At 42.6% G+C, this 19673-nt stretch overlaps 1 protein-coding gene across 1 annotated transcript in view; it reads left to right on the top strand.

Annotated features, from left to right (window-relative positions):
- The first annotated feature begins 13721 nt into the window (after window positions 1-13721).
- JAM2 (junctional adhesion molecule 2) overlaps window positions 13722-19673 on the top strand; it is a 75805-nt gene continuing 69853 nt past the window's right edge. Inside the window, 1 exon segment of the mRNA XM_081235398.1 lies at window positions 13722-14015. Within this exon segment, the coding sequence (XP_081091524.1) occupies window positions 13949-14015 (67 nt within the window). The 5' untranslated portion in view covers window positions 13722-13948.

The following is a 19673-nucleotide window of genomic DNA, read 5'->3' as shown; positions in this document are numbered from 1 at the left end:
GATTTGCATTTCTCTAATAATTAGCAATGTTGAGCATCTTTTCATATGCCTGTTGGCCATTTGTATGTCTTCTTTAGAGAAATGTCTGTCTACGGCCATACCATCCTGAACATGCCCAATCTCGTCTAGAGAAATGACTATTTAGGTCTTCTGCCCATTTTTTGATTGGGTCGTTTGGTTTTTGTTTGTTATTGAGTTGTATAGCTGTTTATATATTTTGGAAATTAATCCCTTGTCAGTCACATCATTTGCAAATATTTTCTCCCATTCTCTAGGTTGTCTTTTCATTTTGTTTATGGCTTTCTTTGATGTACAAAAGCTTTTAAGCTTAATTGGGTTGGGTGTGTTTTGTTTCTCTTCAGAAAAGTTTATTTTATTTACTTCTCCTAGGCAAGTGAAAATCCTGGTGAGGCGTCATCATGCTCCCTTGCCTCCCCTTTCTTTCCTTTGCTCTTCTCCCCCAAAGAACAGCAGGAGTGCTAGAATCAGTTGGAGAGACCAAGATAAAAACAGTGAAGAGAAGTTTCTGTTTCTCTCCCCCAGTGAATTGGCCTTCCAACTTGCAGTCAAGGCCACTGTAAAATTAAATTTGTTTTGATAGTGATTACTTCTCTTGGATCAGCTAAGTGGAGCCAGTAACATAGCAGAGAGATTTTGAAGATCCAGCAAGTTTGCATAGGAGGAGAGGATACCAAATTAAGTCTTTGGTTTCTTATTTATGAAGATGAGGTTACTTTTTCATTCACTTTTTGTTATGTGTATGAAATTTTGAAATGTGTGTGAAATATGTGTGAAAATTTCAGCTGTACAGAAAAGAAGAAAAAATAGTATAACAAATGCCATATACCCACTGTCTAGATTAACAATTTGCCACATTTTGCTTCTTCCATGTTTTTATGAAATATTTTCTTTTATTCATTTTTAAAATTGAAGTGGAGTTGATATACAATATTATGTTACTTTCAGGTGTACTATACAGCAATTTGACGTTTGCACACATTATGAAATGATCACCACAGTAAGTCTAGTAACCATCTGTCCCTGTACAAAGCTATTATAATATTATTGACCATTTTAATATAAATTACAGATGTTATGACATTTCACTTCTAATTTTTCAGTGTGTATATTTTTAATAATAATGACATTTTCTTACATAAAAGCAAGTTACACTTGACTAAAACTTTTGAGGTTAAAACTGGAGAGATTTCCAGTACCACAAAGCTTTCATTATTATTCCCATCACTCTTTCCCTTACTAGCAGGAGAGGAGGGAAAAACTTGGACCTGTTAGAATTGGTCCAAGTACCAGCTGAGACTTTATTTTTTGGTGTTTCCAGAAAGGCCCTGACATCAGAAAGCAAAAATCTCTTTAATTCTAAACTATTGACAAAGACTGTGGTCAACTAAGGCCAAAAGCCAAAGCGCTCCTCATTGAAAAATGCAGTGGAAAGATTTGGCTAAATACCAGTAGCTTTTTTTAAATTAAGAATCTCAGTCAACATTTTGGAGGTTTTGAATGCAGAAAGAAGGGAAGGGAGTATAGAATAGAGAAAAGTGATGATAAGAGGAAGATCAGAAGAGAGAAGAAAGGAAACAGTCTTATAAACCCCAATTCAGATACCACAATCAAGGCATCTCTTTCTTCTATAATCTCCCTATATCGCTTTCTGTTCTAAGATTCTTTTTTTTTAAATTTATTTATTTATTTTTGTCTGCGTTGGGTCTTCGTTGCTGGGCGCGGGCTTTCTCTAGTTGCGGCGAGCAGGGGCTACTCTTTGTTGTGGTGCGCAGGCTTCTCACTGCAGTGGCTTCTCTTGTTGCGGAGCACGGGCTCTAGGTGCATGGGCTTCAGTAGTTGTAGCACGTGGGCTCAGTAGTTGTGGCTCGTGGGCTCCAGAACTCAGGCTCAGTAGTTGTGGTGCATGGGCTTAGTTGCTCCGCAGCATGTGGGATCTTTCTGGACCAGGGATTGGACCCATGTCCCCTGCATTGGCAGGCGGATTCTTAACCACTGCCCCACCAGGGAAGTCCTGTTCTAAGATTCTTGACTTACTAGGATAAAATTAAATATGCTTTAAACAGTTTATGAGAGAGAGACTGTGTGTGTGTGTGTGTGTTTTCAGTGGTTGGGGCAGGAGGGAAAAGGAAAAATCTGTAGTAGTTGAGTAGAGGTTGCTTATCATACTGACAACTTTCCAGCAGCAACAAAATATGGTATTGTTACTAGAAGACTTGCTTATTCTCTGTTTCTGAATTTGAAGAGTAGCCTAATTTTATAGTTGAAAATGCCTTTAAAATCACATACCCCAGTCCCATTTTCTATATATGAGGAACCAAAGTTCCAGAGGTTTTAGATGGCTTATCTAAAAGTGTCTCTAGGGAAAAAAGATGTAGTTTCTGGAATGGCCAATATATCTCCACTTTTGATTTTCAGTGCTCCAGGATGTTTAGGCCCTATCCTAGGGAGGAATGACAAGGATGGCCATTTCCGCCATAGGCTCTAACCCCCATATCCTGCTTCTTAAACTGCATCCACCCCATCAAGCATTTTCAAGGTCTCCATCAAAGTTCCCTGCCATTGTGTTCACTGGCTCCAAGCCAGCAGACAAACATTTGAACTTCTGTCCCTGCGAGGATTCCTAGCACTTCAGGGAATCAACAGCCTGGCCTTTGTTAGAATATCACACTTCCAGGAAAAAAATATTTTTGAAAACTCTTCCAATTCCTAGGAGCACTCACATCTCTAAGGCCCAAGGCAAACCTTAAAATTCAGTGAAAAGCAAGAGAGTTTTAAAGGTTGTCATATGAGAAAACATGCCCTTTCTTGACCTCTCCAGAGAAACACAAATCTTGGCTTGTTTGGTAGACAGAATCTTGTCACTTAGAGCGTTATATCGGACGTGAAACCAAATGTTAACCTTGTGCTGCTCTTCCAGTCAGCTACTTTTCATCAGGGTCAAAAAGAGCATTCCAGAAAGATTAAAACTATCCACCTGCTTTAAAGGGGACAGATCCAAGAACATAGCAGATTCCTAAATCTTTGGGAGTAAAAAGGCGTCATTCTGTTTCTTGTCTATCCATCTAATATTTTCTGTAGCAAGTTTATTCATGTTCTCTAACCCCTTCCCAAAGGTCTTAAAGATGAAAAATGCAGTTGAGTTGCTGGTAATAAAAGTTATTTTAGGTATAGAATTTCATCAGCATTAAGAATTTGATTACGCAGACAAATTAAACGTTTATACAGATACATTAGAGAAAAAATGTGTTCAGGATACATAGTAAACACTAAACAAATCAAAAGCAGCCTGTTTTTGCTACAAGTACTCCTATTTATCTGTCTTAAGTTGGAGTACATACTAAATTCTGTACTTCAGAAATATGCCTTGTGGGCTTCCCTGGTGGCACAGTGGTTGAGAGTCTGCCTGCCGATTCAGGGGACACGGGTTTGTGCCCCGGTCTGGGAAGATCCCACATGCCACGGAGCGGCTAGGCCCGTGAGCCATGGTCTCTGAGCCTGCGGGACCGGAGCCCGTGCTCCACAACGGGAGAGGCCACAACAGTGAGAGGCCCGTGTACCGCAAAAAATAAAAATAAAAAAATGCCTTGAGAACTAGGTCCAAAGAAAAAGGGCTGCAGTGGATTTTATCTTTTTTTCTGTACTCCAGGATAAATTAATGAAAATGCAAAGAATATTTTTATGTCATGTTTTCTTTGTTGGCCAAAGGCAAAACATACCCTCTTGGCAAATAGGCAGGTAATAGAATCCACTACTAAAATCTCAAATTCTACTGCTGCCAATTGGCCATATGAATCAAAACTTCTGACTTTTTTTTACCACCAACTATCCTGAGGAAATAATCACATGAGTACAAACATACAAGAATGTGCATCACAGCTTTCTTTATGATGTTAAAAAATCAGAACAACCTAAAAGTAAATAAATATGGATCTGTTAAACAGTTATTATATCCCTAGAGTGAATACAATGGTGCCATCAGCACTGATACTGCAGGAGATTGGCTGACTTGGAAAAATGGTTATAAGAGTAGAGGTAACATGGCAGTGCTATAGAGTAAAGGCTTTATATATAGACAGACCTGGAACCATGTCTTGTTGTACCACTGACCAACTGGGTGTCCTGGGGCAATTTATTGGACCTCACTCAGACCCTCAGTTCCTTCATATGTAGAATCAAAGGAGATCATGAACACAGAGCACTTAGCAATGAGATTGGCATGTAGAGATACTGAAGCTTAAAAGCAGTACTACTGACTTTAAAAAGACATTGTTAGGGCTTCCCTGGTGGCACATTGGACGCCTGCCGATGAAGGGGACGCGGGTTCATGCCCTGGTCCGGGAAGATCCCACATGCCGCAGAGCGGCTGGGCCCGAGAGCCATGGCCGCTGAGCCTGCGCGTCCCGAGCCTGTGCTCCGCAACGGGAGAGGCCACAACAGTGAGAGGCCCGCGTACTGCAAAAAAAAAAAAAAAAGACATTGCTAGATGTTATGGACTGAACGTTTGTGTTCCCTCAAAAATCATATGTTGAGACCCTAATCCTAATGTGATGGTATTTGGAAGTAGGACCTGTGCGAGGTGATTAGGTCATGAGGGTGGAGCCCTCATGAATGGGATAAGTCTCCTTATAAGAAGACGCCAGAGTTCTCTGTCCTCCATGTGAGGACACAACAAGACATCGGCTGTCTGCAACCTGGAAGGGGGCCCTTGCTGGAACCTGATTGTCCCAACACCCTGATCTTGAACTTCCTATCCTCCAGAACTTGAGAAATAAATTTTTGTTATTTATAAGCCACTCAGACTCTGGTGCTTTGTAAGAGCAGCCTGAACTAAGTTGTTAGGTTAAAAAAAAACTTACAGTACAATCACACTCTTGTCAAAGATACATGGATCCATATATCCAACCAGTAGCTATATATCTATTGAGCATTTAATAACTGACAAGCACTTTGTTAGGAAAAGAGACTACAATAATGAGATTAAAACTTAGACCCTGTCTTCATGGAGTTCACAGTCTACTACTGGTGACTGATTGTGACCAACTGAGTTTAAAATCCCAGCTTTGATACCAGAGAGGAAGAGGGTAACGAGAGCTTGCAATAGTAGGATTTGATCTAGTCAGGAAGGGCAGGAAAATGTCCTAAGGAAATTGAAGTTTAGCAGAGACAGAAGGATGAAGAGGTGGTGACCAGCGGAGATGGAGGTGAACTGACAGCAGTGCACATAACAGTTCAGCACGTTGAATCTGGACTAAGCCCAGTGCCATTGCAAACCTTACTCTACCCCCCACAAGTTGTTGTGATTCTGGGCTTGTCACTCAGTCTCTCTGTCCCAATGACCTCACCTGTAAAACGGAAATAATAGATTTTCTCATTTATATGATTATGAGGATTAAAGTAGATAATATGAAAAGAATTTAGCATAGTGCCTAATATATATATAGCAAATATTCAATACATGCTAGACAATACTAAAGAAAGAACAAAGAATGAAGATCCAGGTGCAAAGAGGGAAGAGTATATGCAAAGGCCCTGTGGTAGCATGATGAGAAAAACGGAATGAAGTGGTGCTGTATATTCTCCTTTTATTCTAAAAGCTGCTGGAATCCTTGAAGGTTTTCAGCCAGGCTCTCCATGGCCCCCATTGCTCTCCCTCTCAACCTTTGTGCCACAGTCCCACCTGCCAACTCTCACTCTGTGTACTTGTCACAAGGTCTGTGCACCTGGTGTTCCCTTTTCAGAGACTGTTCTTCCCACCTGTTTTCTCCTACTCCCTTCAACTTTCAGACTAAGCGTCCCTCCCTCAGACTAGCCTTCCCTGACTTCCCAAATATGCAAACCCTTAATTAATTAGCTCCCCTAGTATCCATGCTTGCTTTGCCTGATTGATGTCTATCTCATCCACGAGATGAGATATTGTCTGTTATTGCACATAATTGTGTCCCAAGCCATCAGCATAGTGGTTGGCCTATAGTAGGTGCTTATTGTATGTTGGGTAATGAAAGAGAGAAAGGATGGAAGAGAAGGAGGAAGGTAAAAAAGTGAAGAAAATTGAAGTGGGGTGAAGCAGTGATAAAATCAACTCAATTTTAGACTTGATTTTTTTTTTTTTTTTTTTTGTGGTACGCGGGCCTCTCACTGTTGTGGCCTCTCCCGTTGCGGAGCACAGGCTCCGGATGCGCAGGCTCAGCGGCCATGGCTCACGGGCCCAGCCGCTCCGCGGCATGTGGGATCTTCCCGGACCGGGGCACGAACCCGTGTCCCCTGCATCGGCAGGCAGGCTCTCAACCACTGTGCCACCAGGGAAGCCCTAGACTTGATTTTAATTTAAATATTTAAATATCAATTTTAATTGATTTTGAGTGGAACATCTAGATATTCTAAAAACAGGGAAAACTGATTTGGAGTTCAAGAGAAAGATCTGAGCTAGAGAGATATAGACTACAGAGTTATTAGAACATGAAAGATAAGTAAAGATAAGTAAGGGAATGGGGAATAGCAGGGTCTTTAGAGACAGCTGGTTTGGGTTCATTACCTGTGTGAATGTAGGCTGGTTAGTAAGTCTCTAAGTCACCAGACAGATATAGAGAGATAGGTCCCTATCACAGCCAGCCATACTCCCAATAGTGTGTTTCCCACGTCCCCAGGCTGCTTCACACCCAGCTGGTTACTCAGATTACCCTGAACATTCATCATACAGAAATCATACAGATTTTGATCTTCTATTTGTTTAGCCTCTGGAGTTGATCAGGTACTTACTGATACCCAGCAGTTATAGATAGGGCTGTTTAAAAATGCATAATCATACCTTTCCCCAGCTCCCTCATTGGGTTGTTGCAGAGATCCAAAGAGAAAATGCGTATGAAAGGACCTGCAAAATATCGTGTCAAACAAATGAAGATGACATTATCATGACAGAGAACAAGTCACAACATTCAGGATGGCTTTTTCTTCTCCCTAGGAGAAGAGAGAAATGCATTCCACTGGAGTCCATCTTCTCGGATATCTCAGTCATTAAGAACATGGGTCTTGGAAGTCAGACAAATTTGGGTTTAAAGCTGGCTCAGTTATTTCCTAGTTGCCTAGTCCTGGGTCAGGGACTTAACTTTCCTAAGCCTTTGTTCTCATCTGTAAGATGATAATAGTACCTCTTCACAAAGTTGTTTATCAGATAATGCCTATAAAATGCTCTGCACAGTGCCAGAAAATAGTACTTAATACATGGTAACAATTAATATCATCATCGTCTTTAGAAGTGTTCTGGAGAACAGCAACCAAATGGAAGAATCACTGCATCTTTCCTAAATCTTTTTAGTGTCCTCTCATCTGGGCTGTACTGCTATAGATCCAAGATGGTGAGTTAGACTGCAAAGCTCCCGCAACCCAGCGGAGTTTTACTTCCCCCACTCACTCTTCAATTGAGGACATATATTAAGTGTAGCTGTCCTAGGCAAGGGGTCTCAGGAGAAAATTAGATATAATGTGGGTCAAGTTATATGCAAAAAGGCAAATCCATTCCCAGCCAGTGCTGAGGGATCTACACTCTTTGGGGGACTGCAGAGGAAAGACATAACTAGCATTCATTCCAGGACTGGCTCTTTTCTTATCTTGCTGTGTGACCTTGGGTAAATTATATCATTCCTTTGCTTCTCACCATTCTTAACTGTGAAATGAGGGAGCGGAAATGTGGGGAAGGGATGGAGTTGGGAAGTACCTTTTTCCCCAAGTTTGAGTTGTTATGACTCCATCCTTATAGACTAACTGATGCCTGTCCAACCTTTGTTTGACCCTGGCAAGTGTTTGTTAAATGCTGTCTCTTCCCCAAGAAAATTCCATTTAAAAAGTCATTTTCGTATTACTTAATTCCCTATGAAGTTGCTAATTATCCTTCAATTTTAAAACACCATCCACTGAGTTGATAATAAATGTGCTTTTAAAAAAGGAAAGAAAGCATTAATAACTAATTTACTGATCACTGGTGAACTTCACTTAATTGTCAGGTAGAACCACCCTGGAGCTGTTAAGTCATGTAGGAGCAGAGACTGTGAAATGCAAGGGAAGGAGAACACTTTTATAGAGGGTAAAAGGAAGTTGGGAGGGGCTAAAATAAACAGAGTCCGTGGCTTTTCATTGGTTGAGTCCTTGCCAGGGAAGGAGTCTTTCTTATGCCTCTTGGGCTCTGCTATTGTCACAGGGCATGAGAGCTTCTCATTCTGGTCCCCCGACTCTATTTAATTGAAGTTTCTGTTTTTGTTTTTAATTTATTTATTTTATCTTTGGCTGTGTTGGGTCTTCTTTGCTGCCACGCAGGCTTTCTCTAGTTGTGGCGAGCAGGGGCTACTCTTCGTTGCGGTGCACGGGCTTCTCATTGCAGTGGTTTCTCTTGTTGCGGAGCACAGGTTCTAGCTGTACAGGCTTCAATAGTTGTGGCTCTCGGGTTCTAGAGCGCAGGCTCAGTAGTTGTGGCACACAGACTTCGTTGCTTCGCAGCATGTGGAATCTTCCCAGACCAGGGATCAAACCCGTGTCCCCTGCATTGGCAAGCGGATTCTTAACCACTGTGCCACCAGGGAAGCCCGAAGTTTCTGTTAATTAATTTTTTTATGCTTACTATCTTTGGTGAGGTGTCTACTAAGGTCTTTGACCATTTTTTTTTTTGTTTTTAAGTCTTTATTGAATTTGTTACAATATTGCTTTTGTTCTATGTTTTGTTTTTATGGCCACAAGGCATGTGGGATCTTAGCTCCCCAACCAGGGACCGAACCTGCACCCACTGCATTGGAAGGTGAAGTCTATAACCACTGGACCACCAGGGAAGTCCCCTGACCAATTTTTAAGATGAGGTTGTTTTCTTATTGTTGAATTTTAAGAGTTCCTTGTATATTTGGGGTAATAGCTCTTTATCAGATACATTTTTTTGCAAATATTTTCTCCCAATCTGTGGCTTCTAATTCTCTTGAAATTGTCTTTCAAAGAGCAGCAGTTTTTAATTTTAAAAACTTTAATGAAGTCTAGTTTATCAATTCTTTCTTGCTTGAATCATACCTTTGGTATTTTATCTAAGAAGTCACTACCAGGGACTTCCGTGGTAGTCCAGTGCTCCCAATGCAGGGGGCCTGGGTTCGATCTCTGGCCAGGGAACTAGATCCCACATGCTTCAGCTAAGGATCTCGTGTGCTGCAACTAAGATCCGGCACATAGTAAACAAAAAAAGCCACCACCAAACCCAAGGTCCTCCAGATTTTGTCCTTTGTCATTGAAGGGGAGCAGAATCTGTCACCCCAAAATATGCCTCTTTGGCAGGAGAATTATTTTAGGCTGATACTTTTAAGAAACAGCAAACATAGGAAAAGCCCTGAAAACTGAGTAGAAGTACAAAAGCTCCTTTTGTAGGAGACATTTATATTTCTAAGGGAAATCTCTATTTGTATGGGTATCTCCCTCTCTGTACCTGGAAGAGAAGGGTGATCCTAAATCTCTGGAAACACTTATTAATGGAGAAGGCAGTGAATTAAATCTGCAGAACAACCTTACCGTTGTTTACTGTGCTTTTGCTGGTCACCTCCCTTAACTGGCCTGGGGCGAGGGGGTCGGGGGAGACCGCAACACCTTTTGTCCTTAACTACAGACGGCATCTAAGGTGGTGACTTGGGCCATTTTGGAGAGTTACCCAGTGTTCTTGGATATCTCCCTTGAATATAGAAGGTATACAAGTTACTAAATGTGTTTGTTTTTCTCCCATTAACCTGTCTTTTCATCACGGAGGGATCTCAGCCAAGAACCTAAAAGGGGAGAGGAAAAATAATTTTTCCTTCCCCACATTATCTTCTAGGAGTTTTGTAGTTTTGCATTCTACATTTAGGTCTGTGATCCATTTTGAGTTCATTTTTTGTGAAAAATATAAGATTTCTTTTTTTATTTTTTAACATAGGTCTTCTTCCTACCTCTTATTGGATTTATTCCCTTAGATTTACCTCTAGATGAATATTCACTTCTTTTTCTGATTGATCTCATTCATTCTCTCTCATGGCTTCTCCCATCTTCTAGAAAGGTTCTCAAATACCAGTCAATTGAATAGTTTCATCAGAGTCAACCAGGGTGCTTATCAGTAATGCAGTCAGCCCTCTGTATCCACAGGTTCTGCATCCTCAGATTCAACCAACCACAGATCAAAAATATTCGAAAAAAAATTCCAGAAAATTCCAAAAAGCAAAATTTGATTTTGATGTATGCTGGCAACTGTTTACATAGCATTTCCATTGTATTAGGTATTATAAATAATCTAGAGATGACTTAAAGTATATGGGAGGATTGCATAGGTTATATGCAAATACTAATGCCATTTTATATAAGTGACTTGAGCATCCTCAGATTTTGGTATCCACGGGGAGCCCCAAAACCAATCCACCTCAGACACCAAGGACGAGACTGTACAGCTTCCCAGGTGCCCCTGAGATTGAAACTTCTGGGACTCTGAATTTTTAACATAATTTTAAGCAGAGAATCATATTTAAGGATCTCTAGGACATTCCAAAGAGCAATCTTAGCGATCACTGTTCTAGGGGAAGCTGATGATATTTACATCTACTTCTTTTTTTAAAATAAATTTATTTATTTTATTTATTTATTTTTGGCTGTGTTGAGTCTTCGTTGCTGCATGCAGGCTTTCTCTAGTTGTGGTGAGCAGGGCCTACTCTTCGTTGTGGTACGCAGGCTTCTCATTGCAGTGGCTTCTCTTGTTGCAGAGCATGGGCTCTAGGCGCACAGGCTTCAGTAGTTGTGGCACGCGGGTTCAGTAGTTATGGCTTGCAGGCTCTAGAGCGCAGGCTCAGTAGTGGAGCTCTGGCTTTGTTGCTCTACGGCATGTGGGATCTTCCTGGACCAGGGCTCCAACCCGTGTCCCCTGCACTGGTAGGCGGATTCTTAACCACTCTACCACCAGGGAAGCCCTACATTTATTTCTTTATCAATTCTGAGGGCTTCCTGAATTCTAGCCCAATTTTTCTAATAGTTGCTGGTCATCTCACTAGATAACCTTTAGTCAACCCATCCCAATCCTGTTGGAACTATGTATGCTGCCTATGTTTCTTTTTCAAGTAATGATGCTATCTATAACCCCATATAGCCACCCAGGCTAGAAATCTCCGTTACTACAACTCCCCCGCTTTCTCACCTCTATAGCTGACACAATCATCTAGATAGATGACACAGTCCTGCTGTGGAATACCATTGGAATCTACCTGCCTCTTCACTTACTGTGACCATTTACTTCATGCCTCTCACCTCTTTCTCAGGACACTGCAATGGTTTTCAGACTTGTCTATCATTCTGATTCTCTTATCTCTAAACCATTCTCTACATTTCCATATGAATCATAATTCTAAGGCAACAATGTCTTATAGAACTTTCTGGTATGATGGCAATGCTACATATCTGCATTGTCCAGGAGGACAAACACTACTCGATGTGGCTATTGAGAACTTCAAATGTGACAAGTATGACCAGAGAATTGGATTTTAAATTTAATGGAATTCACATTTATATAGCCACATGAATCTAGAGGCTACCATAATGGACAGAGCAGTTCTACTGTGGATTATTTTATATCCTACCCTAGTGCTTTCAAAAACCTCTTTACCTACAGGATAAGGTCTAGAGTCTATAGTATGACATTGAATGACACTCATAATCCAATCGTCTTTTCAGTTTCTGCCACCTCCCCTGCCCCCATTCCACATGTTCTACTCTAGCACTGTAGAAACTTGCTTTTCCTAAACAAGCCATAATTTTTAGATCTCTCAGCTTTTGAGCCTGCTCTTTGCTCTGCCTAGAATGTCCTTCCCTTATTTCCTTCCTTTCAAAAGTTGCCCCAACTTTCCATGCCGATAAAGAGTGTAGGGGAGGATGTGTGTAGGTTATATGTCCTGCATGCATCCCCAACATAGGAACCTCCCCTTAGCCTTGACCCTTGACCTTGAACAAGCTGTTTAGCATCTCTCCACCTGGTTATCTCATCTGTAGAGTGGGAATGATAATATTTTCTCTCTGAGTCGTTGGAGGATTAGATATTGCCCTGTTCAGACTCCACTGCTGAGAAAGCACTCAATAAAAACCGTATTATGACGTGGTATTAGAGGTCTTTCCAGAGGGGACTCATTCTCTCTTTCCTCAAGACTGTGAGCTCCTTAGCAGCAAAGACTTGATCTTGTTCATCATTGTCCTCCAGCAGCCGGCATGTTGTAGCTATTTGACAAATGCCTTGACTGGGGGACAGTTAGCTGAGTGAATCAATTATTCACATAGGGTGTCACAGAATTTTTTTTAAAAGTACCCTTTTTGTGTGTGTGTATCTTTAGCAAGGAGCAAAAGAGGCAGATAGTTGGGGCAAGAATGAGAAAAGAGGGTGCCAACAACTTTTCTTGTAAAGCATTAAATCTTTCTTGTTACTGCCCAGAAAAACTGGCGTTAAGCCTGTTGTTGAATCTGTATCCTTTCTCCTTGCTTGACTAGAGTATAGCTCTCACAGTTTTGCCATTTTGACTTTCCTTCCTGGGTCCTCTGCCCCTCTGCCGCCATGGATATTAAGCTTCCATCACTGTCACCAAGGAAACAGCAGGGATGCTCATTCCTCACAGCTCTGCATATCTGAACTCTGGTTGCCTTTGTCCACTGAGCTAACTAAATTCTTCGTGTGCACACCACTAAATCAACTGTCTTCTACACAGAACTTTAACCGTTATTCTACGTTAAAAAAAAAAAAACAAACGTATAACTATTTCTTCTTTTGGGAGTGGTCTTTTTCCAGACCTGTCAGTACTGTTGAACGCAGCAGACATTTTCGGTCCCTAGGAGTAAATATAAAAATTGCCTGTTTAGCCCTTGCACTGTGTGCACTGTAAGTGCGGGTCAATTTTAAAGCACGCAACAGAGCATTCATAATGGGTTTCGCTTTTAAAAGCACTGTAGACCAAAAATAAACCTGACAAAGGGCAGCTGTAGAGTTTTAACATGTGGAAAACTCCACAGGCGGCAGTTATATAACTGGAAAGAAACATGATAAATATTTCACACCGTTAGATGAACTTCTAACTCTGACACGTGAAAAGCAAAGAACACAAAACACACCTCAACTCTCCAAAGAAGCAGAAAGCTTACACCGAGAAGAGGCCAAGGCGATTGCTAAAATCTGAGTCCTGCCTTCCAGCTCGAGTCTTGATTGCTTTTTCTTCCCCCCTTCGCCTCCAAGGCGGAGCCGGCAAACCCCATCTCCCCGGAGCGCCTCCCCCGCAGGTTCGCGGGTTGGCCAGAAAATTTCCAAAGATCTCCACCCTTAGGCTGAAAACCCCCAAAGAAGTTTTGTGCCGAGGAGGGTAAGAGAGGAGTCGGAGCAAGGCAGGCGCAGTCTCCCCTCCTCCGAGCCCCACCCCCAAGCCCTGCGGCCAGCGCCTCCCGCGCCCGGGCTCCTCGCCCTGGGGGACAGCTGGCAGCCCCGCGCCGGACCAGACACAAAGCCGATCAATCCCGGCGGCGCGGGGGCGGGGGCCGCCCTCCCCGCCAGGGCTTCCCTTCCGCCCGTCGCCTCCTCCGGCCCCGCATTAGGACCCAGCCGACACCTCGTCCGGCTTCCTCGGCCCGCCCCGTCCCAACCTCCCCACACGCCCCCCCCCCCAAAAAAAAAAGAACTGTCCAGACCCCCCCAGGCCCTCGGTTAGGCCAGACCCGCCTCTAGGCAGCCAGCTAAGAAGACGCCCCTGGAAGGGGGAAACTGACAAGCCATCAGGCCCCGCCCCTCCCCTCCCCTGCACGAGTCTCTCCTCTCCCGCCCCGAGAAGTTCAGTGCCCCCCGCCCCGGGCTGCCTCCCGCGCTCCCGCGCTCCCGCCGCCGGGACCCTCGGCGTCCGAGGAGCCGGCAGCTCCCGACCCCGCGAAGATGGCGAGGAGGAGCCGCCACCGCCTCCTCCTGTTGCTGCTGCGCTACCTGGTGGTCGCCGTGGACTGTAAGTTGCTGGGGTACCGCCACCCTCCCACCCACTCCTGCTGAGACCAGCTCCCCCAAACCTCCAGCCCCTACTACGCTCGGCGCTGGCGGAGGGCTTTCTCTGGGGCCCCGGACGGAGGGTCTGCCGTGGGGCAGCTGACTTGACACCCAGCGAGCCCAGAATTCGGGGGTGCCGTCTGCGGCGGGGGGCCGGAGGTCTTCGGTTTCGTGTAAATCGCATCTGATTTTGTTAGTTCTAGTTAGAGAAAGTTAAGGGTCCACGCCAGCAGGTTCTCATCTTCTTGCAAAGTTGGGTTGAGTTTTCAAAGACACGGAGACGTGAATAGCATGCAAAACTCACTAACTCCTTAGAAGATGCTAAGATCCCAAGATGGCATCACCCGGAGGCAGGCGCCGGCCGCACTCTTAGCACTAGAGCGGGGGGCACCATTAGAATTGTCTTGGCTTTTGAGGGTCCCAATTGTGCCGCTACTATGCAGTGCACTTTTGAGACGCGGGGTGGGAGGGAATTCCTGGCTGCTGAGCCAGAATTACTTGTATCCTCTCCACCTGCACATCTACATTCAGTTCGAGGAGTCTAGTCTGGGCGCTCCAGCCAGCTGCTGTGTCCTCAGGGGACGTCCAACGGGATGATTGTTAGAAAGATACAGAAGCTCTGATGCAACGGGATGATTGTTAGAAAGATACAGAAGCTCTGATGCAGTAGCGGGAGACGTCCCAAAGCCAACTTCACGGGATGGTTCTAAACAGGATTTTCACGGCTTCTGGGCTCATAAGATTTAAAATCTTGGGAATGTTTCCTGTTATTTTGTTTTCCTCGCGTTAACGCTTTAGAAAAAATGGAGGAGATTACAATAGATCTTTAGCACACTTAAGAAACGAAGTTTTTCTTTCGTTTTTCCTTTTTTTCTTTTTACTTTCCTTTTATTTGTTTTTAATAGAATGCATTATTGTTGTTGCTATTCAAGTTCTGGCAATATAATACTTAAAATAACCTGCAGGTTGCGTGTCTAATAGCATAAAACAATGACTCTTTCTCGAGCTCTCATTGCCTGAGTGAGTATTGCTCAGCTCAACGTCGTGTGAGTTTTTGTCCCTGAGTGGGGAAAGAAGGTGCAAGTTGTCTCAGTGAAGGGGGCATGTGCTGACCTATATTATAGGAAATCAAACCAAGAAGTCAAGGCTTCACAATAAAAAACCACTATGCAATTTTGACATATCAATTGGTATCATGTTGAACACACAGACAAAAAAAATCACTAATGCCAAAAGGCAACAAAGAGGCAGACTGGAGGAATTGTAACAAAACTACTGGGAAAGTTATGTATTTCACTGACAGTCTTAAATTTGAAATAAAAAGGACTGACTTTAGTGTAGAATTATCACTAATTAAAAACAGAGAAAATTATTTTACTCTGGTATTCCTATACAGTAATCAAAATAGAAACAATACACCCTAAGTTTGAAACTGTAGCCAAGAATAACCCAGAGGCAAACACAGGCTTAGATGAATAAGCAGAATAAGCGCTTTTTCAAGCTTTGGGTAAAGCTAACACTTTGGTCCTCCTAACCCTGACTCCTACAGGGGATTAATTTGGAAGTGTGCAGGGATCTTTTCTGTATTGTTCCTGGGATGCCAAAAGGCCTGGTATTGCAGGAATGTTTTATTTGCTTTTTAAAGATTTTATAACAGTTTAGACTTAAAGAAAAATTGCAAAGATGGCATAGAGAGTTCCCATATACACCTCACCCACGTTCCCCTATTATTAATATTTTACATTAGTGTGATACATTTGTCACAATTAAGGAACTAATACCAATACATTATTATTAACTGAAGTCCATACTTTATTCAGATTTCCTTCATTCTTCCCTGATGTTCTTTTCTGCTCCAGGATCCCATCCAGGACACCACAGTACATTTAGTAATCCTGTATGTATCCTTAGGCTCCTCTTAGCTGTGACAGTTTCTCAGACTTCCCTTGTTTTGTTATTACCTTGACAGGTTTGAGGTGTATTGGCGAAAGATTTTGTAGAATGTCCCTCAGTTGGTATTTCTCTGATATTTTTCTCATGACTGGACTGGGTTTATGGTTTTTCTGGAGGGAGATCTCCGAGGTGAAGTATCATTTTCATCACATCATATCAAGGGTACATACTGTGACCATGACTTATCACTGTTGATGTTAATCTTTATCACCTGGTTGGGTAGTGTATGCCAGGTATCTCCATGGGTTACCTTCTCCCCCACTTTCCATACTGTATTTTTTGGAAGGAAATCACTATGTACAACCCACACTTAAGGAAGAAGAGTTATACTCCACCTCCTTGAGAGTGGAGTAGCTCCATAAATTACTTGGAATTTCTCTGCTTGAGAGACGTCTCTCCCCCCACTCCATTCATTCATTCATCTATTTTTTTATATCAGTATAAGCTCATCAATATTTATTTTGCACTTTGGATTACAGTCCAGTACTATTTTATTTATTTTAGATTGTCCAGCTTTGGCCATTGGGAGTTCTTAAAATTGGTTCCTGTGTCCCTTTGACATCCCCCCATCATTGTGTATATATGTGTGTTTGTTTGTTTGTTTGTTTTTAACACTTCCTTACTTTCTGGTCCCACAAAATGCTCTAGGCTGATCCTGTATGTTTTCTGGTCCAGTTCCAGAATCAGCCACTGCTCCAAGGAGCCCTGGTTCCTTTGATTGGAGAATGGTATTAGAAACCAAGATCTGGGCACTAGGTACATTCATTGCTTTCAGGGTATTGTTGAAAAAACAAGAATGTTCTTCGAGGCTAAGTTTCACCCCACCGTCCTATTTGTTATTTATCCACTCAGGTTTCACGTTCAGATCCAAAAACTGTACAGAAGGCTTACCTATGTATCACACTGCTCCTAGGACTTTCCTGTATGTTTTCTCTTTTTAAGTTCTCAACAAATGCATGAGATAGAACATATCTTCAACTTACAGGTAGGGACCTTAAGGCTCAGGAAAGCTAAGTTACTTGTCTAAGCTCACTTATCTAGGCTGGAAAGAGATGGAACTGGGATTTGAAGATCAGAGACTTTGTTGCATAGATAGCTGGCCTTCACTCCTCTCATTTTTCTGAGCACTTAACTCTTTTTGCCATCTTCATTCAAGAAAAGACAGTGGATTCCTTATGCTCTAATTAGATACTCATCTTCTTAATATTCATCTCAAATACGACTGTACCACTCTTTTGTCTCAATCCTAATATGTATAATATCATGCTCATTCCCATTCTTTCCTTTTACTTCTATCTGTCAATATTCTTTGTTTCTTTTTGGTAGTCAGGAGGATTGCTTTTTGTTGTTGTTATTTAAATTATGATTTCAGTGTACCTGTTGATAGATGGACATTTATTTGTGTGTTTAGTTGAATTATATTTTTATTTCCCACTAAAATAGAAGCTCCATGTGGGAAGAAATTTCTTGATGTTTGCTCACTACTGTATGTCCAGTGCTGAGCAAAGTGCTTGGTTAATAGTACGGGTAAATATACCCCTGTTGAAGGGGAAGGGGATAAGGTGGAGTGGGTGGAAGAAATGTATGGATAGAGTTAATGATTGTATTATAAATCATTAAGCCCTAACTTATTCTATGTAGGTGAGATGTCAGATTTCTCTGAGGTAACACCTAAGAAAAGGAGTTGAATGTGAACGAGAGCAGCGTGCTGTTCTTGGCAATACACAGCTGGTGGCAGCCGGTCCTCAGATCTAGACTGGAACCCTAGCCAGGCAACTTGGCCTGAGTTTGTCACCTCTCATCAACTGACAAGGACCGTGGAGGGGGAGAGAGGTTTGGATCTTCTGCAAAATTACAAGATTCTGCCTCTATGATGGAATTGACCCAAAACAGCACTCCAGGAAACCGATGCCAGGAAAATTCTGCCCTCTGTCAACATTGTTAAGAGCAAAGCATCATCATCAACTTGCTGAAGAGAACTGGTTCCATCTTGACAGAGTCAAGATGAATGAAAAGGTCAAATTGTGCTTGCTGGTAGACCTGATAATCATTTTAAGATAGTAACAGACATGACATTAAAAAGGAAGATGTCAAAAGCAAAAATATCAGCATAAAGAGAACAGTGAGTTCCCTATGGCTGAGGACACTCATTTACCCCTCCACATGAGCAGTTCAGTGAGAGAAGCCCATGTGAATTTACACACATTTGCTCTGCCCATGGTTTCTGTCACACTGTCTTCCTCCAGTGGGCCTCCAGTGGGTGGAGAAGATGTATTAGACCATAGAGGCAAGAGCCACTGTGTTTGTTAAAGTCAGACCAGCAGAAATCTGTAAAAGCCATTGTTTAAAATAACATTTCTTTACATCCCATAACAATGTAGTGACACCACTGCTGAGCCGATACTCCAGGCTATCTGTATTGCCAGATTGATGTTTTTTTAAAATAAATTTATTTATTTTATTTTTGGATGGGTCTTTAATTCTGGGCGCGGGCTTTCTCTAGTTGCGTTGAGCAGGGGCTACTCTTCGTTGTGGTGCGTGGGCTTCTCAGTGCAGTGGCTTCTCTTGTTGCAGAGCACGGGCTCTAGGAGCGCGGACTTCAGTACTTGTGGCTCGTGGGCTCTAGAGAGCAGGCTCAGTAGTTGTGTCTCACGGGCTTAGTTGCTCCGCGGCATGTGGGATTTTCCCGGACCAGGGCTCAAATCCCTGTCCCCTGCACTGGCAGGCGGATTCTTAACCACTGCGCCACCAGGGAAGCCCCCCAGATTGATGTTTCGAGGAAGATGAGGGTGAGTCAGAACCTGGGTCAAGTGCTTTCTTTGGCAAAAGAAGAAAAAGAAAACTTAACACTAGGCACTACTTTCTTGGAAGGTGTTACTGAGGTCAGAATTCAGAAAAAAAAAGCCCAACTGTATTAGTTTCCTATTGTCGCGGTAAAAAATTACGATAAATTTAATGCAGCACAAATTTATTATCTTAAATTTCTAGAGGTCAGAAGTGTGAAATAGGTCTCACTGGGCTAAAATCGAGGTATGGGAAGGGCAGTGTTCCTTCTGGAGGGTCTAGGAGAGAATCTGTTTCCATGTGTTTTCCAGCTTCTAGAGGCCAGCCATGGCCCCATTCCTCCAGATGCAAAGCCAGCGATGCCAGGCTGCCATATCTCTGATTCTCTCTCTTCTGCCTCTGTCTTCCACTTATAAGGACCCTTAAAATTACATCAGGCTCACCTGGGTAATCCAGAATAATCTACTCATTTCAAGATCAGCTGGTTAGCGACTTTAATTCCATCTACAACCTTATTTCCTATTTACCCTGTAAGGTAACGTATTTATAGGTTCCTGGAATTAGGATGTGGACACCTTGGTGGGGGGGCATTATTTTGCCTACCACAGCAACCAAAATTAGGATGTGTGTAATCAGTGTTGTGGCCAGGAACATTCTAGAGCCTATGGAGCAACCATAACTCTTCCCTTTAAATTATACTTCATAGTGTTATAGATTTGCATTTTTTGAGCTGTATCTCTGATGGCATAGTGTAGTGGTAAAGAGCACGTACTCTGATGCTGAACTCTGCTCACTTACTAGCTCTGTGACCTTGTACAAGTTATTTGACTTTTGTGTGGGTTAGTTGACCCATCTGTAATGGTGATAATCCCAATAACAGTAC

The sequence above is a fragment of the Mesoplodon bidens genome, assembly GCF_964165515.1.
Source record: "Mesoplodon bidens genome assembly, chromosome: 5".
Taxonomy (NCBI): domain Eukaryota; kingdom Metazoa; phylum Chordata; class Mammalia; order Artiodactyla; family Ziphiidae; genus Mesoplodon; species Mesoplodon bidens.
The sequence above is the reverse complement of the archived record's forward strand: the minus strand, read 5'-3'. Positions and strand labels throughout refer to the sequence as shown.